Source organism: Geotrypetes seraphini, chromosome 12 (assembly GCF_902459505.1).
Source record: "Geotrypetes seraphini chromosome 12, aGeoSer1.1, whole genome shotgun sequence".
In the NCBI taxonomy this organism is placed as follows: domain Eukaryota; kingdom Metazoa; phylum Chordata; class Amphibia; order Gymnophiona; family Dermophiidae; genus Geotrypetes; species Geotrypetes seraphini.
In genome coordinates this window covers 24,626,529-24,653,877 of record NC_047095.1, presented here as the reverse complement: position 1 = coordinate 24,653,877, position 27,349 = coordinate 24,626,529, and the positions used below count along the sequence as shown (strand labels likewise).

Genomic DNA, 27,349 nt, shown 5'->3' with positions numbered 1-27,349 from the left:
CACCACGCGTAATATGTGTGGTGACTAATGAGCCAATAATACCAAAAAATGATAGTACCCTTTGCAGGATGCTTACACAATATGTCAACACTTCTTTGGCAGAATCAAACTTATGTTTGAACACCTGATATAGGATTCTGGGAGAACAACTTTTCCGTTCCAAATTGGGATTTAAAGTTGGGAAAGTTAATACTAGGATCCCGTAGGATAAATCAGTCCATAAGGAATTTGAACAAAAGCATAATAGAGCACCAGATTAGTAATTATACTAACCATAATAGTACTTGTTCTGTCCTTGTGGAATTGTTATGTGGTTTATGGACTATGCTGTAAATCAACACGACCCACGATGGTATCCTGTGGCAGTATCACTCAATAAGGACCGAATGTGACACGAATGTGAAACGTATGGTATGAAAGGATTATTAATATTGAATGACACTGCCTAGGATCCATGATAGCTGTTACAGGGAAACACAAGTATTATGAGAACGAGCAAGGCCAGAAATTTTTCAGCACCTGCTGATAAATTTCCTATTATGAGAGCAGGTCACTGTCAGCACACGAGCAAAGCCAGGAGTCTTCAGCACTTGATGATAGGTGCTTGACAGAATCACACCCTCCCTGCACGAGATAAGCATGCGTTTGTAAATCCAATCTGGCTAGAGGGGATGAGGGAAAAAGTATCCAATCCATAAAGAGGGGCTGGGTATACAACCCACGAGCTAAGCTAGTTGTTTTCAAGACATGCTGATTGGGGATTACCCTCTCAACATGAGGTAAGCACGCGTTTGTAAATCCAATCTGGAAAAAGGGGATGGGGAAAAAGTACAATTTAAGGGAGGAAAGTTACCTGTAAAGGGGGGACATTTCCACCATTGATACGCTGTGTGATGACATTCTGAATAAGCCTCCTGTTCGTGGTCCCCCGACAGAGTGATGACGTAATAACAGAATAATGATGTAATAACCGGTAACGTATTAATTCAAACTCTGTACTTAATCAATGATTATGGCTAGAAATATTGTATATATGTAATAAAACTTAATTTGTATACTATTTTGATTTCCTGGCATTCTGTCCAGTGCGGAAAGTGACTGAAGGTCTAAAGTGAAGCCTTTTTAAATAGTAATACACATGTCTTTCTCAATAACAGACTAGGAACTTTTCCTCTAGGAACTTGTCCAAACCTTTCTTAAAACCAGCTATGCTATCCGCTTTTACCACATCCTCTGACAATACATTCCAGAGCTTAACTATTCTCTGAATGAAAATAAACTTCCTCCTATTGGTTTTAAAAATATTTCCCTGTAACTTCATCGAGTGTCCCCTAGTCTTTATAATTTTTGACGGAGTGAAAAATCGATCCACTTGTACCCATTCTACTCCACTCAGGATTTTGTAGACTTCAATCATATCTCTCCTCAGCCACCTTTTTTCCACGCTGAAGAGCCCTAACCTTTTTAGTCTTTCCTCTTACAAGAGGAGTTCCATCTCCTTTATCATCTTGGTCGCTCTTCTTTGAACCTTTTCTAGAGGCACTATATTTTTCTTGAGATAAGGAAACCAGAATTGAACACAATACTCCAGTAGCAGCTATGTGGGGAAGTTAAAAGCACACAGTGAGCTGTCGCTAGGGAGAGGAGCTGGAGATTCCATCAAGCAGCTCTTTGCTAGACCAGCCCGCCTCCAATGATGCAACTTTCTCTTTCATCAGAGGCGGGCCAAGGCTGCCTGATGGAATCGCCGGCTAAACTAATGCTAGTGGCAGCTGTGTGAAGTTAAAAGCACATAGTGAGCTGCCGCTGCTCGTCCGGGAGGGGGGAAGGGAGGCTGGGGGAGAGAAGGCAGGAGATATGCCATGGCAGAAGGAATTTGGAAGACATATAACACCGGCACTGCATATACACGATGGCAGAAAGAAGTTGGGAGACATACAATGCCGGCGCTGCAGACCCCTGGGGTATGCGTACCGCATGTTGAGAAATACTGTTTTATGACATGCAGTTGCTATGAGTCTCTCCTATTACCTGCAACTTTAAAGTAGACTGTATAATTTTTTTTGTTACTTGTGTTTTTTCTTCTAAGTCTTCCCGTCCACCCCAGACTTCTTTTCTCCCTGGCAGAGTAGGATTAGCTGATTCTGGCAATTTTGGGCTTCTTTTCCTTTGTCCTTTATAGCCCTTCTTTATATATTACAGAAAGAGTTCAAAATATGGAGTTATACATTTGTGTATTGTCACACCCGTGCCCCCAAAGAGCGTGGCAGGCAGCGAGGTCATGACACACTGCTCGGGTTTGGCGTGGTCCTCCTGGAACTAGGGGAGCCCTTCAGGACTTTTAACCTTAGGCAACAGCCTAGAACTGATCTTTCGGTAGACCTTTCAATGAATACATCACAGTCAGGATGGCAAAATAAAAATGTAGGCTTTATTTGGCCACCAGCCTCAAAATCAAAGTTCATAACATGAGCTTAGTTAATGCAGCACTAAGCACAGTTTGCCTTGTAAGTTCATAACAGATTTCAATGACATAATGGCAATACAACCAAGAAAAGGTTTATCAAATCAAGCTTTAACTCAGCTACGACTCTCGACTTTATTAGGTAAGTCAGATATAGTTCTCTTCACCAGAGTCTAATTTCAGGAATGTTTGTAGTTTTCTTAGAACAATTCCCACAGTTAATTTCTCCAACATTTACAGTGGCAAAAGAAGTAACCATCTGTCCTGAACTTCAGGAGGCGTTTTGCTGCAGTGATTCACAAACCAGCCATACTGGGCTACAGCTATAAAATTTTTGACTGCCATTTGTTTTACCTCTAGAGTCGCACAATCTGTTTGGATCCACTGCTTGAATTCAATCATATCCTTGTATTCATTGAAAAGGTAGGCTTCAAGTGCACCTTTACCAGGACACTCATCACATCTGTGGAGCATACAATTTTTTTACTCCAAATTGCAAACTGTTTTTCCCATTAAATCCTTTTAGTCATCCTTGACTATGCTACTTGCATCAGCTTAACATTCTGATGTGCAGAGCATACACAAACTGAGTGCATTCCAGATGAACCAACATTGACACACCATTTTGGTCTTAATTCACAGAATTTTGAGAAACTCAAATTTGGGCCATTTTATTGCGATATTCAACAAACATCTCTTTCAGATTGATTAGCAGCAACCTCTTTTGCTTTTGAACTTTTTCCTCCCATCAACTCTGATTGAAATATAGTTCTTTTTTCCAGGACACGGCCTACTGCACTCATCATCTTCATAAAGTTGGACACCTTTTTTGTCACATCATCTGAAAGTGATTTGCCTTTATTTTTACGTGGCGTTGCTAGAATGCCACTTTCTATTTTAAGCTGTCTTGCTTGTCTAACCATTCTTGTTGAAATGTCAAATTCAGAAGACGTTTTTTCAATAGACCAGCACAAGCCTTCCCCACCTCCCCCCGACGTCAATTCTGACGTCAGAGAGGAAGTTCCGGGCCAGCCAGGCAGCGCCTGTCCCGTTCCTTCTGAAAATGGGACATTTCGGCATCCCGAAGCTGTGCGTGGGAACGGGACAGGTGAGCTAAAAATGGGACGATCCCGTTCAAAATGGGACGTATGGTCACATTAGTCATCCTGCCCTCAACCACAGATCATATTGCCAGATACTTCCTTCATCTGGGCAAGTTTCAACTAAGTCATCTGAATGGAGTTCCTCATCTAATTCTGGAGAGGGGGCAGGAAATACAACGTCAAAAGTCTCATTAAATTGTTTTTCTTTATTTTCTGTAAGTACTTGAAATTTTGTTTTGTGTTAAATACATATACCGTATACCAATATTGCATTAAAAATTGTATCTGAAACCCTCCTCTCTACTTATTGCAGCTCTTTGTAAATCTTGGGTCAAACATATAGAATAAAATAGTTCTTTGCTTTAAAAATGTTGCTGACCCCTGGCTTAGAAGTAAAATTTTTAAGCTGAAATTTGTTTTCCACCAAGTAGTTAAAATTATATACTGTATATCAATTTCAGATGCAATTTCACTTGCAATAAGGGGAAGATAAGGCAAGGGGAATCAATAGGCAGGAATGTGTGTTTATCCAGAGTTCTTAATGGTTGTTAAACCACTTGATTTACTTCTCTTAAGGTTTGCTTCTAATGAAAGCAGTGAGTAAGATCAGTACTGTACACCGGATTGAGACTTGATGAGTGAGAAAATAGGACTAAAAGAGTGTGAGAGTGACAAAACTTTCAAATACATGTGACTTGACATGTCTGTAAATTATGAGTGCTACTGAAAAGGTTTGATATTATTATCATTTAAATGGGTTTTGTTTATTTATTTTTCTGGAAAGTTATAAGGTTTTAATCATGAACCCCTAACAGCAACAATTGCCTTGGGAGAATCTCTTCATAAAGGCAGTTAATAAATCTCAATAAATAAATAAAATTGCTAGAAATAATGCTGAAAGGCTCCCTTGATAACAAACTAGCAGAAAATTATTGTCCCTCAGGCAATGATTAATTATTTTCCATGCAAGTTTTCACCTAAGCCTTATTTTATTTTTCAAAACCTACCTAATATATTTAAAAATTACAAGTACAGTATTATAATTTTAAATATAAACACTGATACTTGCACTCTCCTCCCGTTTCAGATTTTGCTAGCACTTGTTTGCCAACTTCAATATGGCCACCAGACACAAAGCGTAATTGAGACCGGTATCCCGCGCGCTAGCATTTCCGGTTGAGCTTGAATGTTGTTTTGGCGCCTTTTAAGTAATGATTTAATAGGTTTCTTTTTCCCTTCCTCGTTTTTGTTTTTCCTGTTTAGTAGGTGCAGCGCTATCCTATCTGCAATTTTAGGGAATTAGTCTAAAATATAGCTGACTTTGTGTTCAGTAACCTATATTAGACCGCGGTTGCGTTAAAAATAAAAAGTAGTTTCACTTGCACTGCAGTTTTCTTTCTGTCTTGTTTATTTGATGGAGGAGTTGAAACGTAATCCTGGTAAGCATGTTCATCAGTCTGTGTCAGAATGTTTAGCGTGCGCTTCCCTTTTCGTAATAGCTGCTTTAATATTATGGTTGAGAATTAAAAGGCGTTCTTTCTTTATTGTTTACAGGCGTGAAAGAAGATATCGAGAAACTCTATGATGCAGTGCCACAGCTCAGTAAAGTATTTCAAATTACGGATAAAATAGGGGAAGGTAAATTGCTAGGATTATTAATATTTGATTGCATATTTTAGTTTAATGAAATTCTAAATCGTCACGTTGTTTAGCAGCAGCAATTAATGTAAGACTACTGTGGTTCTTGTGACTTTCCCAAATTATATCACCAGTTGCTGAATCTTTAATGGATCTTTTGTGTAATACGTTTGCGAGGTACAGATTGGCCCCGATGTTCAAAGCTCATACACCATAATAAATAAAAAAAAATACTGTGGTGAGGGTGGTTTTTATCCGGGTGATGCTCAGCACTAAAGTATGCAAATTATATGCATGCTATTTGTGAAGAGCAGCCCTGTAAAACGGGGAGGAATTGTATCTGGTATCTGCTCTGAAGAGCAATGGCTACTGGCTAGGTACAGCTCCTCCTCCTCCTGCCACTGTTCTTTACCTCTGCTCAGCTGATTGTGGAGCCACCATAATCTACTACTACTAATTATTTCTATAGCTCTACCAGACAGAATAAGAAAAACAGTCCCTGCTGGAAAGAGCTTACAATCTAAACAGGCAAAACAGACAAACAGGATGTCATGGATACAGTTAAGAGGAACTGTTAGCTGGGTTGGAGGGCAGAGGAATAGGGTTAAGGATTGAAAGCTATATCAAAAAGGTGAGGTTTCAGTCTGCTTTTAAGGAAGGGAAGGGGCTTAACATAATCCCACCCAATTACCTTGAAAAAGCAGCCCCAAAACATGAGAGGGTGCTCCGAATGTTCTCACATAAGATACAAAACAAAATTCACAGCCCCTTCCAGATCTGTGAAGCAATTTTAATCTGATTAGAAGGTTCCCTAATATTCTAAAGGTAGGGGATCGGACAGTGGCGTACCAAGGGTATATGACACCCGGGGCAGATCATTTTTTAACACCCCCTCCCACTTGGTAAATCACTGCCTGAGGAAGAGGATTTTGGTCTCCAAAAGTTAGTAAAAAATGTATTAAAATTAGTTCAATAAAAAGATTATTTCCATTTTCTATTTATAAATGTTTATCAATAAGGCTACAATACTACTTTATTCTAAAGCAACAAAATAAAATATTTTTTCTACCTTTTTATCATCTCTGATTTCTGCTTTCCTCACTTTCTCTTCACTCTCCATCCCATCCAGCATCTGCCCTCTTTGTCTCTCCATTTTTCTCTTTCTGTCTCCACTCCCTCCTCCATGCTCTGGCATATCTCCCTTCTCCTTTCCTTCCTTCCTTCTCACCCCAATTTGCCCCATGATATGGCATCTACTTCCCTTCCCCCATGCCCTGGGACCTCACCCTCCATGCTCTGGCATCTCCTTTTCTTCCTTTCCTTTCCCTCCCTCGCTTCCTTCCCGATGGTCTGGCATCTCAGTCCCCTTCCTTCCCCCCATGCTCTGGCATATCTTTCTCCTCTCCTTCAATCTCTCCCTCCACCTCTATGCTCTAGTATCTCCTCTTTCCTTTCCCTCCTTTCTCTCTGGTCTGGCATCTCTGTCACCTCTTCCCTATCCCCATGCCCTGGTATCTCCTTTCCTTTCCCTCCCTCCTTTCGTTCTGCATGGTCTGGCATCTCATTTTCATCTCTTCTCCCTCCCTCTCCCCAATCAAATGCAGCATTTCTCTCCCCCTCCCTCCCTTTATCACCCTGCAGTCGGCAGCGCAACATTCGTAATTCGCTGCTCTTGTTGGAGTCAGGCCTTCCTCTCTGCTGGGTCCTGCCTTCACAGAAACAGGAAGTAGGTGAGACCCGGCAGAGAGGAAGGCCTGACTCCAACAAGAGCAGCGAATCATGAACCGGAGGTTGGGGAGGGAAGAGACTGGTCATCCTTCCCTCTTGCTTCTGCTCTCTTCTCTGTAAGCGATCAGGCACCTCTCCTTCAAATCCTTCCCCCACCACTTCATCCTTTCGTTAAACTCATGAGATTGCCCACCAAGAGGTCCGCAGCTTTCCTTTATCCCAGGACAAGCAGGCAGCATATTCTCACGAATGGGTGATGTCACCGACGGAGAACCGGTATGGACCACTTTAAAAGTGCATTGCCACTTTAGGTCTTTAGAAAGTTTGCAATAGCCCGAACTACGCATGCGCAAGTGCCTTCTCGCCCAATGTAAGGCGTGTGGTCCCTCAGTTTCTTAGTTTCCGCAGAGCTAAGAAGTCGCTTCATCAATGGCTGTTGATATTTTTTCACTGCCTTCCTGCTCACGCAGCTTATTTTTTGACTTTTTAGTCAGTTTTTGTTTTCTTTCTTTTTTATAGTAAAAAAAATTTTTTTACTTTTTCGCTTTCGTGAGTTCGGCCCGGCGGGGCACGTTTCCCTCCTTGCACCTTGACTTTTGAATTTGCTGAGACCAAGCGATGGATCGTATCTCACAACATATATCTGTGACATCATCTCTTCTGTGGTCGCTTCAATGGTGGATGACCTCCTCAAATCTATCCAGAGGTCTTCTTTTTCATTTACCCGCTCATCACAAGATCATCACGACAAACGCATCCCCTTATGCTTGAGGGGGCTCATATGAACGATCTGCAGACTCGGAGGGGGGGGGGTTTGGACCACCAGGGAGCAGAAATTTCACATCAGTTTCTTAGAACTTAGAGCGATGTTTTATGCCCTCAAGGCTTTTCATCATCTTCTTTGCCCTCAGGTCCTCCTCCTTTGCTCGGACAATCAAGTAGCAATATACTACATAAACAAGCAAGGAGGCACGGGCTCTCTTCTGTTGTGCCAGGAAGCCCAAAAAATTTAGACTTGGGCGACAGCTCGCAATCTGTTCTTGAAGGCGATCTACATTCAAGGGGAGAAGAATTCCCTAGCAGATAACCTCAGCAGAATTCTTCAACCTCATGAATGGATTCTCGACTCTGCAACTCTCCAGTCCATCTTTGCTCAATGGGGTACTCCTCAAGTGGACTTGTTTGTGGCTCTTCACAATCACAAGCTGCCCAGTTTTGTTCCAGACTTTACTCTCCTCTGTCTGGCAGCAGATGCCTTTCTCCTGGATTGGACGGGTCTGTTTCTATATGCATTCCCTCAACTTCCTCTCATGTTGCGAACTGTATTCATGGTCAAGAGGGACGCAGCCACCATGATTCTCATTGCTCCATGGTGGCCCAGACAACATTGGTTCTCCCTTCTACTTCAACTGAGCTCCAGGGAGCCCATGCCTCTTCCAATATTTCCTACTCTGCTCACTCAGAATCAGGAATCGCTTCTACATCCCAACCTGCAATCTCTACACCTTACAGCTTGGTTTCTCTCGGGCTGAATTCATCTGTCTTACGTCTTTCTCAGCCTGTTCGTCAGCATCCAGGAAACAAAAGTGGACTAGATTTTCTTCCTGGTGTCTTTATCATCACGATCCAACATCCTTGGCAGTGGAATTGGTGTTGGATTATCTTCATCTGTCTGACTCTAGTCTCAAGTCTACATCTATCAGAGTCCATCTCAGTGCTATTACTGCTTTTCACATGCCAGTCGAGGGAAAACCTCTCACTGCTCATCCTTTGGTTTCCAGGTTCATGAAGGGGCTTTTCAATGTTAAACCACCTCTCAAGCCTCCACCAGTAGTATGGAACCTTAATGTGGTTCTTTCCAGTTTGATGAAGCCACCATTTGAACCAATGGTCACAGCTCATCTCAAGTTTCTTACCTGGAAAGTGTCTTCCTTATTGCTCTCACCTCTGCCAGGTGGGTCAGTGAGTTACAAGTATTAGTAGCAGATCCAGCTTTCACATTTTTTCATCATAACTTGGTGGTTCTGCATACACATCCAAAGTTTCTTCCAAAAGTTGTCACTGAATTTCATCTCAATCAGTCAATTGTTCTACCAGTGTTTTTTTTCCTAAACCTCATTCTCATACCGGAGAAACTACTTTGCATACTTTGGACTGTAAGTGGACTTTGGCCTACTACATTGACCGGACAAAGCCACAACGAACATCTCCCCAACTTTTCATCTCTTTTGATCCAAACAAGTTGGGGCGTCCTGTATCCAAGAGAACAATTTCCAACTGGCTGGCTGCCTGCATTTCGTTCTGCTATGCTCAGACTGGACTGACACTGGAGAGTCGTGTCACAGCCCACAAAGTTAGAGCTATGTCAGCTTCTGTGGCTTTCCTTAGATCTACGCTCATTGAGGAAATCTGTAAAGCTGCAACCTGATCCTCAGTTCATACATTCACTTCTCACTATTATCTGGAATCTTTCTCCAGAAGGGATGGGCACTTCGGCCAATCTGTATTACAAAATTTATTTTCTTAGGCCAACACTCCCACCATCCCATCTCTGTTAGCTTGGAGGTCACCCATTCATGAGAATATGCTGTCTGCTAGTGCTGCCCGATTCACCGATTCGAATCAGGTGAATTGATTTGAATCAATTCAATTTTCAAAAAAAATCGGCCTCCCAATTCAATGACCGACCCTTCCCCCGTGCCTTCCTAAAACAGGAGCTGCAGCGTTGCCTCTTGCTAGCCGTCCACTGCCGCTCCTGTTTGAGGGGGAAGAGTCAATCTGAAAGGCCTCCCCCAGCTTCCCCACTCTTACCTCCTTAAGGCTAACACGGCAGCCTGCAGGCTTGTTGGTGTTATAGCGATCCCTGCAGCTGCCTGTCGTCCTCAGTGGCACGTTCTCTCTGCTACATCCTGCCCCTGCTTTGACGTCGGGATCGCGGCAGAGAGAACGTGCCGCTGAGGACGACGGGCAGCTGCAGGGATCGCTATAACACCAACATGTTAGCCTAAAGGTAAGAGTGGGGAAGCTGGGGGAAGATACAGGTTTGTGGGGGCAGCAGGCCGATGAGTGCCTTCACGGCAGGGGGCAGGCTTTTGCGGGGGGAGCAGGTCTTCGTGGCGGGGAGCAGGCCGAAGAGTGCCTTCACGGCAGGGGGGCAGGCCTGTGCAGAGGGAAGAGGAGGAAGAATTCCTTTGCGGTGGGGAGGCAGGCCTGTGCAGAGGGAAGAGGAGGAAGGGTTCCTTCGCGGTAGGGAGGCAGGCCTGTGCAGAGGGAGGAGGAGGAAGGAGTAAGAGAGGAGAGGAGAGATGCCAGACCTGGGGTGAAGGGAAGAGAGAGACTAAACCAAAAAGAGGGGGAGGAAAGCAAAGGAGAGGTGCTGGACTAAAGGAGAGAGGGAGAAGAAATGCAAGACCACAAGGGGAAGGGTACAAGAGGGACAGATACTGTTCCAAAGTAGGTGGGCAGGGTGCAGGATTGCAGGAGAGATAGTAGGAGAAAGCCTGTACCTGGGGAAGGGGATACAGGAGGTAAGGAAGAGAGAATGAAGAAGCTTGATATGGGGAGAGATAAGATGCTGGGCATGGAGGGAGCATAGGAACAGGGACACAAGGGGGACAGTACTGGAGTGGAGGACAGGGACACAGAAGAGAGATGCTGAATGAAAGGGTAGATGAGAAAAGGAGAAATGGTGGATCTGGGGATGGTGGGGTTCATCGCTGCAGCTGCGGGGGAATGGAGATGAAAAAAAAGAAAGATGCCAGACCTCTGGGGAGGCAAGGGAAACAGAAGGGGAGGACAGAGATGGAAGATGGATGGATAGCAAAAAGAAAGAAGGAGAGCCTGATCAGAAGACAACCAGACCAACATGGGACCAACATGATTTGAAAAATAACCAGACAAGAAAAGGTAGGAAAAATGATTTTATTTTCTGTTTTGTGATTACAATGTATCAGATTAAAAATGTGTATGCTTCTAGAGCTGATGTTGGACTGTGAACGTGAACTAGGATTAAAAGAAAGAGGAAAAGTATTTTTTGTTTGTTTATTTTGTTTACACCACAGGACCAGTGTGGGTAGGAGAGGGCGAAGGGGGTAAAGAGGCTATAAAATGAACCCACCAAGATGTTTGGAAAAAAACACCCAATTGGACAGGAAAATCGAATCGAAAAATCGATTCAATAGGCTGAATCGAATCGAAATTTTTTTTCCTGATTCGGACAGCACTACTGCCTGCTTGTCCTGGGATAAAGCACAGTTATTTACCGTAACAGGTGTTATCCAGGGACAGCAGGCAGATATTCTCACATCTCACCCACCTCCCTGGGTTGGCGTCTTAGCTGGCTTATCTTAACTAAGGGACTGTGTGCCCTACGTCGGGCAGGAAGGCGCTCGCGCATGCGCGGTTCAGGCTATCGCGAACTTTTTAAAGAATTAAAGTGGCGAAGCACTTTTAAAGTGGTCCGTCACCCATTCATGAGAATATCTGCCTGCTGTCCCTGGTTAACACCTGTTACGGTTAGTAACTGCTTTTCCTTCCCATCCAACACAAGTTGTGCTATGATGCAGCCGAAATTACCACACAAAAATCTAAAACGTGCAGCTACTCAAAATTTCCTGCAACCAGCGTTCCAAAGCAGCCCAATTGGGCGAGAAAACCACGGACTTGGCAACTATGAGCTGAGAGCTGGCAGAGGGGAGAGTGATGGGCAGGGACAGGGTGCCATTTTGAAGAGGTAGGCCCTTTCGGGAGGAGGGAGTGGGCATCTGTCCTGCCTGTCATCTAAATAGGGTATGGGGTGGGGTTTGGAGGTGTCAGCTGGTAGCTGTGATGCCTATGTTGTGTGAGGCACACAATACATGCACAACAGCAGTGCCCATTGAAAAAGTATATATTTCTAGTGCAATACCGTTTTTCCCCATGTATAGGCCACAGGAAACCGTGATTTAAGTTTTAAAATTCTTAGATAAGCCGTGGCTAGTAACATGGGGCAGCCTATCTAAGAGATTTAAAAAGTAAATTGGCCTATACAATGGGGCTGCCTATACATCACCCCCCTTAAATACCTCCCTCGCCGGTAGTAAGATCAGGCGTGTTTTCTTGTGCAGGCCTTGTTGAGTGGAACAAACATCCTGGATGACTGCTGGCTGCCTCCATGCTGTGCAGGGCAGGAACGATGTTTACTATTTCATGCCTCTGTCCCACGCCCGATTCTGAAGAAGCTTCTCCAAAATCTGGAGGTTACCAATGAGTTTCGACTAACTGACCATCTTTTTGTGCTGACGAATCCAGCTATGCGTGGTGTGCCAGGTTCCAAGGCCACGATTTCCAGGGCAATCTCGTTGGCGTACATTGTGTGTGGGAAAACAGTCTCCTGTTTTGGTAAAGGCGCATTTGACTAGAAATGTGGCTTTGTCATGAACAGAAGCTAGGACAGTCTCCCCCAAAGAGATTTGTAGGGCGGTGACTTAGTCCACTGTACATTTGGAAGTCAATCAAAACTTATCTCTTTGATAAATTTCTCCGACTCCACTTCTGCCTCGATGTACTTCTAAAACACTTCCAGAAACATTTGATTAATCTTACCATGCGAATGTAATTTTGAAAGTTTTTTTTGTAATATCACTATCTATATACAGTTTCTTCCTCTCTAAACCGCTCCGAACTGTTTGTGGTGTTACGTCATATAAAAATAAAATTATTATTATTATTAGCCAAGTTTTACAGAGTGGATGTGGTGGCAAGAAAGGGGGTCCTCAGTGTTACAAGCTGGTGCAGTTATCCCGCCCTAGATTTCTGGGACTGCTTTTGTATGTCCTGCTTGTCCGGAATGGCACACCTATTGCACTAGAAAAAGAGATTAGGTTCTTATCTTGCTAATATCTTTTTTAGTAGATAGGTGAGGATCCAGAATGACACACCTGTCATTTATTTCCTGCACCTGCCTACTATCTCACTCGGAATGTTCTTCTCTAAGCCTGTAATTTGGATGTCAGTCAGACCTTAGAGCAGACATGTCAAAATTTGGCCCACGATGAGTTAAAAATTGGCCCCGCCAGCACAAACCGCTGCCACTGCTTTTCACTTGCGTTTGCCTTCATCTGATCTCCTTCAAAGCAGCCTGCTGAGGATCGCTGGCCAGCTGTAGCGAACCTCGCAGGCCGTTGTCAACCTCAGTAGCACATTCCTTCTGACGCGATCCCGTACATCAGAGAAGGGGCGGGATCGCGTCAGAGGGAACATGCTACCGAGGTCGACAACGGCCTGCGAGGTTCGCTAAAGCAGGCCAGCGATCCTCAGCAGGCTGCTCTGAAGAGGAGACCAGGTGAAGGCAGACGCGCATGAACAGCAGCAGCAGCAGCTGCTGCTGGCTGGCCAGAGGAGACCAGGAAGCCAGGATGGAAGGAGGGTAGGAACGGCAGGCCAAATATGAAGGTGAGACTGGGAAGAAGGGGGAAAAACATGCAAGCCTTCGGGACGGGGGCGGGCCCTGGTGTAGAAGTACCCAGAGGGAGAGAAGGAGGGGTCCAGATGTGCACGTGCCGGGCTAAGGAGGAGTGAGGGGATAATAAGGATACAGAAATTTAGGGACACAAATGGGGATACGGGATACTGAATACTGCAGGGAACAGAGTAAGCAAGAAAATGCTAGATCAGGGGTGGGTGAAGAAGGACAAAGGGAGATCATAAGCATGGAGAGAGGGAGTAAGGACACAAAGTGGATACTGGATATGTGGGAGGGGAAAGCAGGGAGGAAAGGGGAAGATCCTCGATGGAGAGGGACAAGAGAGGAAATGCTGAACAAAGGAAGGGAGGGATAGAAAGAGAGGCTAAAATGAAAGGGAATATGTTTGCTTGGAGGGAGAGGGGTGGAGTGGGGAAGAAATAAAACAGGAGAGGGAGAGAGATGGTGGGCAATTGGAGGGAGGGAAGGAACAGAGAGAGAGAAGTTGGACACAAGGGATGGTGTGGAGGGGGTAGAAATACTGGATAGGAAGGTAGTTGGGAAGAGAAATGGAGAGATGGTGGACCCTGGGATGATGGGGAAGGAGGGAGAGATGCTGGATGAAAGGGTAGTTGAGAAACAGACAGATGGTGGATCTGGGGATGGTGGGTTCCATTGCTGCAGCTGCAAATATGAACACGAAAAAAAAGGAAAGTTGCCAGACCTCCGGGGGAGGGAAGGGAAACGGAAGGGGAGGAGCAGATATGGAAGATGGATGGTTAGTACGGAGAAAGAAGAAAATGAAAAATGGGCAAGAGACCCTGGCAAGCAAGTTTTCAGAAGACAACCAGAGCCTGGAACCAACAAAAGGTAGAAATTATGTGATTACAATATTTATTTTGATTACATCACAGAGCAGGTGTGGGGTTGGAGACGTTGTAACCGTATATTTCTGCTAAGACTAAACCTTAGTCACTTAGGGGTCCTTTTATTAAGGTGCGCCTTTAACGCACGCTAAATCAGTTAGCGTACCTTAATAAAAGGACCCCTAAGTATCTTACTAAAACATTCGGCTGGCAACTTATCCTTTTTTTCAGATTTTGGCCCCTTATATGATTGAGTTTGACACCCCTGCCTTAGAGGCATGAAGAGTAGTTTATTACTGGTGTACTTTGGGGTACAGATTGAGCTCCATTAATGATATAAACCAGCTCACATGGACAAATTTATTGCATATATACCATAAAACTACTGTTAAAATCAGTTTTTCCTCTAGATTTTATGAGAAAATTCTTGCTCGGTACTTCCCAATGTGACCCTTCTAGTTTTATCACACCTTTGGCACCTACTGCATTTATCATGATAACATTCCATTTCCACTGCAACCCCCCTATTCTAAATTTTTGGAAATTTAATTTCTGCCCTATTGTACTACCCCTACTGTACGCTATCATAGGAAATTCTTGTAAAACTGGATGGAGTTGCAAAATATGCCTAAAGCCTTTCATTATTTCAACCAAATGATTATCTGCCTGGGATTATGGCAAAACACATGTCAGTCTACCACTCTCTTCTTTAATATCCTCAGAGCTTTTACTCAATAATAGATCTCTCTGTGCAAACCTTGCTCACAAAAAAGCTTGCTTTATAGATTTTTTTTTTTGGATATCCCCTTATTAAAAAACGTTCTAATATTCGGCCTTGGCATTTAAACTCATTTATAGTTGAACAGATATGCCATATTCTCAAAAATTGGCTTATGGGTAGATTAAACTTCAATTTAAAGGGGTGAAAACTAGTATAATGGAGAAGTGTATTTTGTGCCACTGGTTTCCTATAGAGGGTGGTTTAAAAAAATTTTTTTTTCACACTTATCAACAGATCCAAAAACTCAAGCTGGGTCTGGGGGCAAGACATTGTAAAATGTAACTGTTTATCCACAGAATTATTCCGCAAACTTTAATTTTTCTTGTGAACCTCTCCGTAGAAAAAAGATATCATCCAAAAACCTAGTCCAATATACGACTTTTTGAAAATATGGGGTTTGATATACTATATATTCTTCAAATCTTGACATATATAGAGTGGCCACTGATGGTGCCAATGTCGCCCCCATAACCACTCCCAAATCTGCTTATTAAAAAAAACCCAGATGACCCATTTCACCAATTTTATCAAAAATTCTGTAGATATGCGCTGGGGCAAGATTCTATGTTGGAGCACCTCAGCTATAATCTGTAGTGCCTATCTTGTGGGATCTGAGTGTAGAGTGATGCGACGTCCAAAATATTATCATGATCACCTTGTATTGTGTGCAATATACATAAGAAATTAGATGAATCCTTAATTGATTGACTTTGGATGCCACATTGTAGTTTTCCCAGACAGTTTTATTAGTAAAATTGCTTCCACAATTGCCATCTTGGAGTTTCCAGATCTGAATTTAAAGCATTTTTCTACATCTACAAGCTTCATTTTTGCAAGAAAACTTATCAGATGGCCTCCTCGGGGCAAGATATTTCGGATTCATGCCCCATTTGCGGCAGATGGCTACCAGTCGAGCATCCATATTCTGTGTGCCACACAGCGTGTAAGGGGGTGAAGTAGCATCAGTTTTAGACCCCTCTGCCTCTTTGGGGAGGGGGAGGTTATACCACTCAGTCCATCCAAGGCCAATTCAAAGACAAAAATGGGCCCGGGAGCAGCGCAAGTGCATCCCCAGTGAAATGCAGCCATGATTCCGTGTTGAGGAAGGGGGTTGTCGGGGCCGGCTCTACTGCTTCAGGAACAGATGGTGGGAGGGGGTTGTCAGGACCGGCTATATTGTTTCAGGATCGAAGGGAGATCTGTGGCTGCTGTGATGCTTTGGGAGCTGGAGGGAGGGAGGGAGATTTGTGGCTGCTGCTGATGCATGTGGGGCGGGAGGGGAGGGGAAGTTATTGGGTCAGGAGCACCACTTTAGAGACAATTTTTCTTTTGCCAACAATTTTTGGGCTGGTTCGTTGAGAGTGCCAGTTATTTGAATACCAGTTAACAGATTCTATTGTATGCGTGTTTGTGTATGTAATATTTATATATTGATGTTAAGAAAAAAAGATATAGAACAAATACACATCCATAATATATTTTTTTAGGATCAATTAAACTGATGACTGACCTAAAAACAAATATCTGCAAAATACATATTTTAGAATATTTCTGATGTTAATATGATAGTTGTTTAGTATGAGTACATTAAAATTTGTAGTGACTATAGAGAGAGCTGTTAAATATTTGCATATTTTTCACAGGCACTTTCAGTTCCGTATATTTGGCTACAGCACAGTTAATATCAGGAAACGAAGAAAAATTTGCTTTAAAACATTTGATACCAACAAGTCATCCATTGCGAATTGCAGCAGAACTTCAGTGCCTTACAGTTGCTGGGTAAGTACCTGAGAAGTTAGTGTTGTGGCTGTTAGGCTCTTAACTTGACAGGGAGGAAAATCTCTACATAGTTAGCGTTATAGTATCCATATATGATTGAAATTCTAAAAGATTTCAAAGAAGAGCTAATATATGACAGGGTGGATAAAATCAATATTTAAATTAGTTTTGCTTTTGTTTTTTTAATAAAATGCTTTATTTTGAGGAAAATCTATACAGATAGTTTTCTATTTAAGATACATTTGTAATCCTATGGTACCCTATGGCTGATTATGTGCACAGGAGGCAGGCCAGAAGGACACTATCAGATTTAAAAAAAAAAGTGAGAAGTCGCTACTTAGCTCCTCTGTGATTTCCCCTCTAAGGGTAATTAATGGCCAGACCAACGCTCAGTGATTAGCCAAAACGAATCACTTGGTTTATTAGTAAAAAATCAGAAATGAATCAGTGATCATATATGTATAAAAAGGTAAATTAGTATAAATTAGTAAATCAGAGCAGTAAGTATGGCTAAACAATGGAAAGAGATACAAAGAGATTGCCAGCAGTTCTGTATGTATGCTAAAGTCTCTCTGACTACACCTTACACACTTACTGGGTTATTTACACGTTTCTTTATTCTGTAAGACCCTCCCCTAGTTCTGTCCAAGTACAATCCCTATAGGAGCAAAAATGCTGTCTATCTAATCCACACCTCCATCCTTCCCTGCTAGGCCCTGGACAGGAATGGCTTCTAGAACTTTCTTCCTCTCGAAATCTTCTTTTCTTCACATGGGTACATTCAGCACATCAGCTAGCCCCCACCTGTGGGCTTGGCATGGCTATGCAGTTCTTATCAGTTTCTGGATCCCATATATGGAGTGTCCTGCTGACTTGCTCAGTTCCTTCCAGTACTGTTAAATTGTTCATTGTCTTTTCTGCACTGTTTTGTGTCCTTGAGAAACTCTTCACAGCAAGAAATCTACACACTCGCATTTGGGCCACACAGTAGCATCTGTACTAAAACAAGTTTGTTCATGCCTGTGACTTCAGCAAAATGTAGAAACTAGGTCTTTCAACTCTAATGGTTTCCCATCAGCAAAATACAGGAAACTAGGTCTTCCATCTTTAATAATCTTCCATCTGCTCAAGTGTAAATAGGACAAATAGAAATTCCCAATTATTCAGGATTCTGGGACACTGATCCTCAGAGCTATATGTATAGAGATAGCTGCTTAGAGAAATTTTCTACCAGCTCCCACCAAACTATTAACTAGAGAGACACAGGCTTTCTCCATAGTACAAAATGCTCCTTTCCTTTCTCACTCCAACTGCTTTCTGTCTCTCTACACAGTTTGCAGACTGAAAAAACTCCTGAATGTTTCAAAAGAGTTAATAGTAGCTCTCTGCTCTTGGCAGTGGGAGGAGTCCACAATGTACATGATGGCCTCCTGCTTTCCTCATCTTCTCGTCATTCTCTTTGTTCCATCATCCACTGTCTGCCTTCTTTCTGCCTCTTCCTTGTGGCATCTGCTCGATTTCTATGCCTCTACAACAAAGGTAGAAAAAAAAAAATTCTGTTTCTGCTTTCCTCATCTTCTCGTCATTCTATTCGTTCCATCCACTGTCTGCCTTCTTTCTGCCTCTTCCTTGTGGCATCTGCTCGATTTCTATGCCTCTACAACAAAGGTAGAAAAAAAAATTCTGCTTCTGCTTTCCTCATCTTCTTGTCAGCTGAGCGAATGCATTGGTAGGTCAGTAAGAGGAGTTTGAATTGTATTCAGAAATGGATGGGAAGCCAATGAAGTGACTTTAGGAGAGGGGTAACGTGAGTATAGAAGCTCTTCCGGAATATGAGTCCTGAAGCCGAATTCTGGATGGATTGAAGGGGAGCGAGATGGCTAAGCAGAAGGCCTGAGAGTAGCGAGTTGCAGTAGTCTAAGCATGAGATGATGAGGGTGTGCATAAGTATTTTGGTAGTGTTCTCAAAGAGGAAGGGTCTGAATAATGATGACAGTACAGCTTCTTTATCTACGATCTCTCCAAAATCTTAGTTCTCACTTATCACCTCCTGTTTAGATTGCAGTCTGCTTCTCACAATTCTGTTACTGACCTGTTTCCATTGCAGTCTCTTCTGAAGTCAACAGTATGAATTTTCTTCTATTTGCAATCTGATTATGTAGCACATATTTTTAAATCACTATAGTGGCTTCCTGTCTGATTCTGCATAAATTTCAAGTTGCTTTTCCTTGCCTATGGTGCATTCATTCTGCAGTACTTCATTAATTCTTTGCTCTTATTTTCATATACACAAAAAATTATCTTTTATGAACATATGGCCAGCTATGTGAGTTGTTGGTTTCAAGTTGGATGCTCTTGGACAGTTAAGTCAAACCTGAGAACTTGAGCACAAATGGTTTCTTCACATGAGTGGCTTTTTAGGTAGATTGCTAATTTTGAGTTATTTTAAATTTGTAATTCATGATGTAATTTCACATAATTTTGCTGTCACATACAATGACAATAGTAATTGATTTGTTTCATTTAGCATGTATTTCTGGAAACTGAGTAAAATCTAAAGAAGTGTAAGCTCAGGTGCAGAGATATCGCTGTTTTAATTTTCTGAAAATTTGTAATATAATTTCTGAAAATATGTTGCTAACACATGGTTTTATTTGTTTCTCAGGGGGCAAGACAATGTTATGGGAGTCAAGCATTGCTTTAGGAAAAATGATCATGTAGTTATCATTATGCCATACTTTGAACATGATGCCTTTCTGGTAAGGGTTTGGTTTGATTCTTTTCAATCCATTTAATCTGGACTTTCAGAAGTGTACCTTCTATCAACTGTAATTGAATAGCTGTGACATTTTATATCTTTTTAGGACATTTTGAACTCTCTTAGCTTTGAGGAAGTAAGAGAATATATGTTCAATCTTCTTAAAGCCTTGGAGCGCATCCATTCCTTTGGCATTGTTCATCGTGATGTCAAACCCAGTAACTTCCTGTTCAACAGGCGGCTGAAAAAGTAAGTGCCCAAATGATTCTATTGTGAAATATAGAGTACAATTTTTTTTTCATCCAGCAGTACAGACTGTCTGTCTTTTTTGTGCTGGCATGGGCTATAGTATAATACAGTCAAACCTCAGTTTGCGAGTAACACAGTTTGCGAGTGTTTTGCAAGACGAGCAAAACATTCTTGCAAATCTTGTCTCACAAACCAAGCGTTGACTCGATTCGTGAGCACCCCCCCCTCCCCCAAGAACCAGCATCGCTCCCCCCCTGCCTGAACAGCATTCAGCCTTACCTCCCATCTGGCACCGGCACGCGGCTTACAAGTTGGAGAGAGCGAAAACCAGAAGACCTTGAGCATGCGCAGATGCTCAAGGCCCAGGTAAGAGGCAGGAACTTCTTTTCACCAGCACCGGCACATCCTGTGGGCTGCGTGCTAGATGGGGGGTAAGGCTGAATACTGTTCACGCGGGGAGGGAGGGGGGTTCACATTGGGGGGGGCGTTCGCAAGTGGAGAGGGAGCGATGCTGGTTCTCAGGGGGGGGTGGAGCAGAGCCGCTGGCCTTGGGGGGTGGAGGTGGGTGGGATCATATCAAGCGAGTTTCCCTTACTTCCTATGGGGAAACTCGCTTTGATATACAAGTAATTTGATTTACGAGCATGCTTCTGGAACAAATTATGCTCGTAAACCAAGGTTCCACTGTACTTTATTGCATGGGAGTAAATGTATTAAATTCTGCACTCATATGTACTATCAAGAAGATTTTTTTTTAAATGCAGTAAAGAATCAATTAACTAACTAAATAATTAGTTTCCTCCGGTAACTTAACCAATATATATGTGATGTGCTCAGTGCTCCAAAAGCCATGTCATGCAGATGGCCAACAAATTATGAGGGGAACCATCATAGCACCATCATGTTCCTCATATATCATCAATCGACATATCAACACCACTATAAATTTTGTTGATGTATATAAAAAGATGTCACTTATCTTATTGTATGCCAAATAATTCAATGGAAGCTAGATGTCTCACAATATTGTGCACTGATTTGGATATTATCCCAGGACAAGCAGGTAGCATATTCTCACATGTGGGTGATGTCATCCACAGAGCCCTGGTATGGACAGCTTTAAGAGTGCATCGCCACTTTAAGAACTTAAGAAAGTTTGCGAACTGCCTACACTGCACATGCACGAGTACCTTCCCGCCCGATGCAGGCTCACGGTTCCTCAATTCTTAGTTTTCCGCGGAGCTAAGAAGTCATGTCTCTAAACGTTCAGTTTTTTGCCATTTGCCTTCCTGCTCACGTGGTTTTTTTTCTTTTACAGTGGTGCCTCACACAACGAACTTAATCCGTTCCAGGAGCAAGTTTGTTATGTGAAACGTTCGTTGTGTGAAACGCGTTTTCCCATAAGAATACATGTAAAACAAAATAATTCGTTCTGCAGCCCTACATTTCCCTCCCTCCACCTCACCTTATATGCAGAGTTTGCCAGCTTTCTTTTTCACCCAGCCGCACGCTTTCAAAAAGCTGTGCACGCGCAGCTGCTGAAGTTGATCAATGTTCTCCTCTCCTGCAACTTCCGGTTTCCGGTTGCGTCAGAGGAGAAGATTGAACAACAGAGCATGCGCGCATGTGCTGCTCTTTGAAAGTGTGTGGCTGGCCGAAAAAGAAAGCCGGAAAACTCGGCATCTAAGGTAAGGTGGAGGGAGATGATGGAACACTGCATTCAGACAGGAGGGTGCTGCTGTTCCCGGCTCACATTAGGAAGCGGCGAGAGTAGTTCCGCCCCCCCCGGGCCCCTCGGGCGACTTCGTTGTGTGAAACGAAGTTCGTTATAGGGAGCAAGACAAAAAGTTCGTTATGCGCAGCGTTCGCTGTGCGAGGCGTCCGTTATGCGAGGCACCACTGTATTCTTAACTTATTTTTAAGTTTACTTCTTTTTTTTTAAAAAGGGAACTTTTTTTTTTTCCTTGGGGACTTTGACCACCGAGGCCTTAATTTTTCCTCAGCCATCGATTTGGCTGCCACAGTCTTTTTGACCTTTTCAGGCTGTTAATGGGCTAAAAAAAAAAAGTGCTCCTGGTGTCCAAGGCCAATTTCTCTTCTGACAGTTGGTGCTTCCAGTCTCTTATCCCAGAACACCGGGTTAAAAATATGGAGGATCATGCAATGATTGGGTGGTGAGGTGGTTGAGGGTTTTCCCCCTTGGTCCCCTCCGTGGTGTCTAAGCACAATCCTACCATTTAAGAAGTATATATTTTTTTAATTTAAGTATTAATTATTAATGATTAAGGGAAGCTTGTTTGAGTACTCTGTTTTCAGCTTTCTTAATTGATAATGATAGTATTTTTTCCCTGTGTCATTTTTGACTTGGTGTACTACCCTGTAGAAATGTTCGATAATCAGCTGGAAACTTCATCAGGAAAGATTGTTCGAGACCGGCATAGACATCGGTCAGACTTCGTATCAAAAATATCGACATCAGCGTCAGAAGACATCACTCTGTTGGTAAGCCAGCTCAGAAGCCGCCAGCTTCCTAGCCGGCATCACAGGTCACTTTTGCATTGAGTCTCTTGATGCCAACCAAACAGTGACGACCACCTCAACCTCGAGGTGTGCATCTTCATTGAGGTCACCCTCTTTGGGGCAAGCCGCGGCACCAATGTTACTGGCAGATAAGCCAGAGGTACCGGTGCTTTTCTTCTGGGTGCAACTCGATACACTGTTCTGAAGGAATTTGGGTGATGCATGGAAACTGCTTACCCCAGTATCGAATCCTTTGGTACCGACCTAGCCTAAGTACATGGCTACCAGGTCCTATGGTACTGCAGCTGGTTCTCTGGAGTGACATCAATGTTCCATGTCTAAGTATCGATCCTCTCACCACCGGTCCAGTTCTTCATCAACAATCCAGTGGGCATCGTTCTTCCTCGCTTGCTTCAAAGAGAAAACATCGCTCTCTCCCGTTCTTCGAAGAGAAAAACAGCTTCGTATCATACTTCTTCTTCTACATCGGACTGGTACCAGAATCAAAGAGAGCATCGATCTTCTTAATGCATTTCTTCACCAAGGCCTTCATATCCTTCTGATTTACAATCTGATTCATCTGAGAACTTCTTTGAGTCTACAATAGTAACATAGTAACATAGTAGATGACGGCAGATAAAGACCCGAATGGTCCATCCAGTCTGCCCAACCTGATTCAATTTAAAATTTTTTTTTTTTTTTCTTCTTAGCTATTTCTGGGCAAGAATCCAAAGCTTTACTCGGTACTATGCTTGGGTTCCAACTGCCGAAATCTCTGTTAAGACTTACTCCAGCCCATCTACACCCTCCCAGCCATTTAAGCCCTCCCCTGCCCATCCTCCACCAAACGGCCATACACAGACACAGACCGTGCAAGTCTGCCCAGTAACTGGCCTTAGTTCAATATTTAATATTATTTTCTGATTCTAAATCTTCTGTGTTCATCCCACGTTTTTTTGAACTCAGTCACAGTTTTACTCTCCACCACCTCTCTAGGGAGCGCATTCCAGGCATCCACCACCCTCTCCGTAAAGTAGAATTTCCTAACATTGCCCCTGAATCTACCACCCCTCAACCTCAAATTATGTCCTCTGGTTTTACCATTTTCCTTTCTCAGGAAAAGATTTTGTTCTACGTTAATACCCTTTAAATATTTGAACGTCTGAATCATATCTCCCCTGTCTCTCCTTTCCTCTAGGGTATACATATTCAGGGCTTCCAGTCTCTCCTCATACGTCTTCTGGCGCAAGCCTCCTATCATTTTCGTTGCCCTCCTCTGGACCGCCTCAAGTCTTCTTACGTCTTTCGCCAGATACGGTCTCCAAAACTGAACACAATACTCCAAGTGGGGCCTCACCAATGACCTGTACAGGGGCATCAACACCTTCTTCCTTCTACTGACTACGCCTCTCTTTATACAGCCCAGAATCCTTCTGGCAGCAGCCACTGCCTTGTAACACTGTTTTTTTGCCTTTAGATCTTCGGACACTATCACCCCAAGGTCCCTCTCCCCGTCCGTGCATATCAGCTTCTCTCCTCCCAGCATATGCGGTTCCTTCCTATTATTAATCCCCAAATGCATTACTCTGCATTTCTTTGCATTGAATTTTAGTTGCCAGGCATTAGACCATTCCTCTAACTTTTGCAGATCCTTTTTCATATTCTCCACTCCCTCTTCGGTGTCTACTCTGTTACAAATCTTGGTATCATCTGCAAAAAGGCACACTTTTCCTTCTAACCCTTCAGCAATGTAATGTAATTTATTTCTTATATACCGCTACATCCGTTAGCATACATATTGAACAGGATTGGCCCCAGCACCGAACCCTGAGGGACTCCACTAGTCACCTTTCCTTCCTTCGAGCGACTTCCATTAACCACCACCCTCTGGCGTCTGTCCGACAGCCAGTTTCTGACCCAGTTCACCACTTTGGGTCCTAACTTCAGCCCTTCAAGTTTGTTCAACAGCCTCCTATTAGGAACTGTATCAAAGGCTTTGCTGAAATCCAAGTAAATTACATCTAGCATATGTCCTCGATCCAGCTCTCTGGTTACCCAATCAAAAAATTCAATCAGGTTCGTTTGGCACGATTTACCTTTTGTAAAGCCATGTTGCCTCGGATCCTGTAACCCATTAGATTCAAGGAAATACACTATCCTTTCTTTCAGCAACACTTCCATTATTTTTCCAACAACTGAAGTGAGGCTCATCGGCCTGTTGTTTCCTGCTTCATCCCTGTGACCACTTTTATGAATAGGGACCACATCCGCTCTCCTCCAATCCCCAGGAATCACTCCCGTCTCCAGAGATTTGTTGAACAAGTCTTTAATAGGACTCGCCAGAACCTCTCTGAGCTCCCTTAGTATCCTGGGATGGATCCCGTCTGGTCCCATCGCTTTGTCCACCTTCAGTTTTTCAAGTTGCTCATAAACACCCTCCTCCGTGAATGGCGCAGAATCTACTCCATTTTCTCGTGTAACTTTGCCAGACAATCTCGGTCCTTCTCCAGGATTTTCTTCTGTGAACACAGAACAGAAGTATTTGTTTAGCACATTTGCTTTCTCCTCATCACTCTCCACATATTTGTTCCCAGCATCTTTTAGCCTAGCAATTCCATTTTTTATCTTCCTCCTTTCACTAATATATCTGAAAAAATTTTTATCTCCCTGTTTTACATTTTTAGCCATTTGTTCTTCCGCCTGTGCCTTCGCCAAACGTATCTCTCTCTTGGCTTCTTTCAGTTTCACCCTGTAGTCCTTTCTGCTCTCCTCTTCTTGGGTTTTTTTATATTTCATGAACGCCAACTCTTTCGCCTTTATTTTCTCAGCCACTAGGTTGGAAAACCATATCGGTTTCCTTTTTATCTTGTTTTTATTGATTTTCTTCACATAAAGGTCCGTAGCCATTTTTATCGCTCCTTTCAGCTTAGACCACTGTCTTTCCACTTCTCTTATGTCCTCCCTTCCTAACAGCTCTTTCTTCAGGTACTTTCCCATTGCATTAAAGTCCGTACGTTTGAAATCTAGGACTTTAAGTATCGTGTGGCCGCTCTCCACTTTAGCCATTATATCAAACCAAACCGTTTGATGATCGCTACTACCCAGGTGAGCACCCACTCGAACATTAGAGATACTCTCTCCATTTGTGAGGACCAGATCCAATATCGCTTTTTCCCTTGTAGGTTCCGTCACCATTTGTCTGAGCAGAGCCTCTTGAAAGGCATCCACAATCTCCCTACTTCTTTCCGATTCCGCAGACGGAACATTCCAGTCCGCATCCGGCAGGTTGAAATCTCCCAACAGCAGAACCTCCTCTTTCCTTCCAAACTTTTGGATATCCACAATCAGATCCTTATCAATTTGCTGCGATTGAGTCGGAGGTCTGTAGACTACACCCACGTAGATAGAAGTTCCATCTTCTCTTTTCAGAGCAATCCATATCGCTTCTTCCTCTCCCCAGGTCCCTTGCATTTCGGTCGCTTGGATATTGATCTTTACATAGAGAGCTTCTCCTCCACCTTTATGACCATCTCTGTCCTTCCTAAAAAGATTATATCCCGGTATGTTTGCATCCCATCCATGTGATTCACTGAACCATGTCTCTGTGATAGCAACAATATCTAAATCTGCCTCTAATATCAGGGCTTGCAGATCATGAACTTTGTTGCTTAGACTGCAAGCATTTGTGGTCATCGCTTTCCAGCTATTTTTCAGCGATAATCTCCTTTTTTGTATGGATTTTTGTGTCGTTTCACTTTCCGTTGTAATACTAAGAAATGAGTTGCTGATATTGCTTATGTTGCAGCCTTTACTACTATCACATCTTTTCTTTTGCCTGGGGTGGTCTCTATAATTGTCCTTCGTACATACACCACCCCCACCTTCTAGTTTAAATGCCTAGAAAAATATTGTCTAAATTTCTCTGCAAGGTTTCTTTTTCCTGCTGTAGTAATATGTAGCCCATCAGTGCAATATAGCTTCTTGTCCTTCCATGTATTTCCCCATCCTCCTATGTACCTGAAGCCTTCTTGATGACAGAGGCTTACGACACTCCTTTGGTAAAGTCTCCACACCAGTGTCCACAAACGGCTAAATCTTTTACTCAAAGACTTTTTCACTTTATTAGGCAGTTGGGGAAAAAGTTACCACTCGAGCTAGAAGCTGATTCCGCCTACAGTGCTGAATGGAGGGCTTAGATTATGATCACCCTCCTAAAGAACTTCTCAAAAGAGTCTTCATATGAACTGGGAAATGCCCCTAACCATTACAGGGGCTCCCAGAAACTTTGACTCTGGTATATATGAGGTTATATGTGTATATACATATGTGTGTATGTATATATGGGGAAACTCGCTTTGATATATGAGCATGCTTCTGGAACGAATTATGCTCGTAAACCAAGATTACGAGCATAATTCGTTCCAGAAGCGTGCTCGTATATCAAAGCGAGTTTACCCATAGGAAGTAAGGAAAACTCTCTTGATTTGTTCCCCCCCTCCCGAGGCCACCGGCGCTGCTCCATGACCTCCCTCCTCTCCCTGAGAAACGGCCCGCCCAAACAGAAGCCTTAGCTTATCTGGCACTAGCACGCAGCCCACAGGACATGTCGGTGAACGAAGATCCTGCCTCTTGCCTGGGCCTTGAGCATCTGCACATGCTCAAGGCCTTCTGGCTCTCGCTCTCTCCAAGATCTCCTCGGGAAAGAACTGAAAACTATACTATTCAAGAAATTTGTCAAATGATCTAACTAAATCGTATCGATCCTTCCCAGATCCCGATGCATACTATATCTATCAACCTTGTAATCTCCCTGGAAATGCCCAGGCCAATTCTTCTTGTAAACCGCCTAGAACTGAAAGATATTGACGGTATAGAAGACACCAATGTAATGTAATGTCTTGGGGTCGATGACTGCATCCATAGATGTGGTTCCTTGGGCCAGAATGCACGAGACCCATCCAAGATCCTCCTCTCTCACTGATTCCCTCAGTCACACGATACAAGAGCTTCCCTGGCTACCT

At 43.2% G+C, this 27,349-nt stretch overlaps 2 protein-coding genes across 2 annotated transcripts in view; one reads left to right on the top strand and one right to left on the bottom strand.

Annotated features, from left to right (window-relative positions):
• HFM1 (helicase for meiosis 1) overlaps window positions 1–4,767 on the bottom strand; it is a 354,705-nt gene extending 349,938 nt beyond the window's left edge. Inside the window, exon 1 of the mRNA XM_033916380.1 lies at window positions 4,575–4,767. The gene's annotated coding sequence lies outside the window, so the exon portion shown is untranslated. The remainder of the gene's footprint in view (window positions 1–4,574) is intronic.
• CDC7 (cell division cycle 7) overlaps window positions 4,724–27,349 on the top strand; it is a 71,011-nt gene continuing 48,385 nt past the window's right edge. The window contains exons 1-5 of the mRNA XM_033916381.1: window positions 4,724–5,006; window positions 5,122–5,205; window positions 16,666–16,801; window positions 19,467–19,560; window positions 19,666–19,808. Of these exons, the coding sequence (XP_033772272.1) occupies window positions 4,982–5,006; window positions 5,122–5,205; window positions 16,666–16,801; window positions 19,467–19,560; window positions 19,666–19,808 (482 nt within the window). The 5' untranslated portion in view covers window positions 4,724–4,981. The remainder of the gene's footprint in view (window positions 5,007–5,121; window positions 5,206–16,665; window positions 16,802–19,466; window positions 19,561–19,665; window positions 19,809–27,349) is intronic.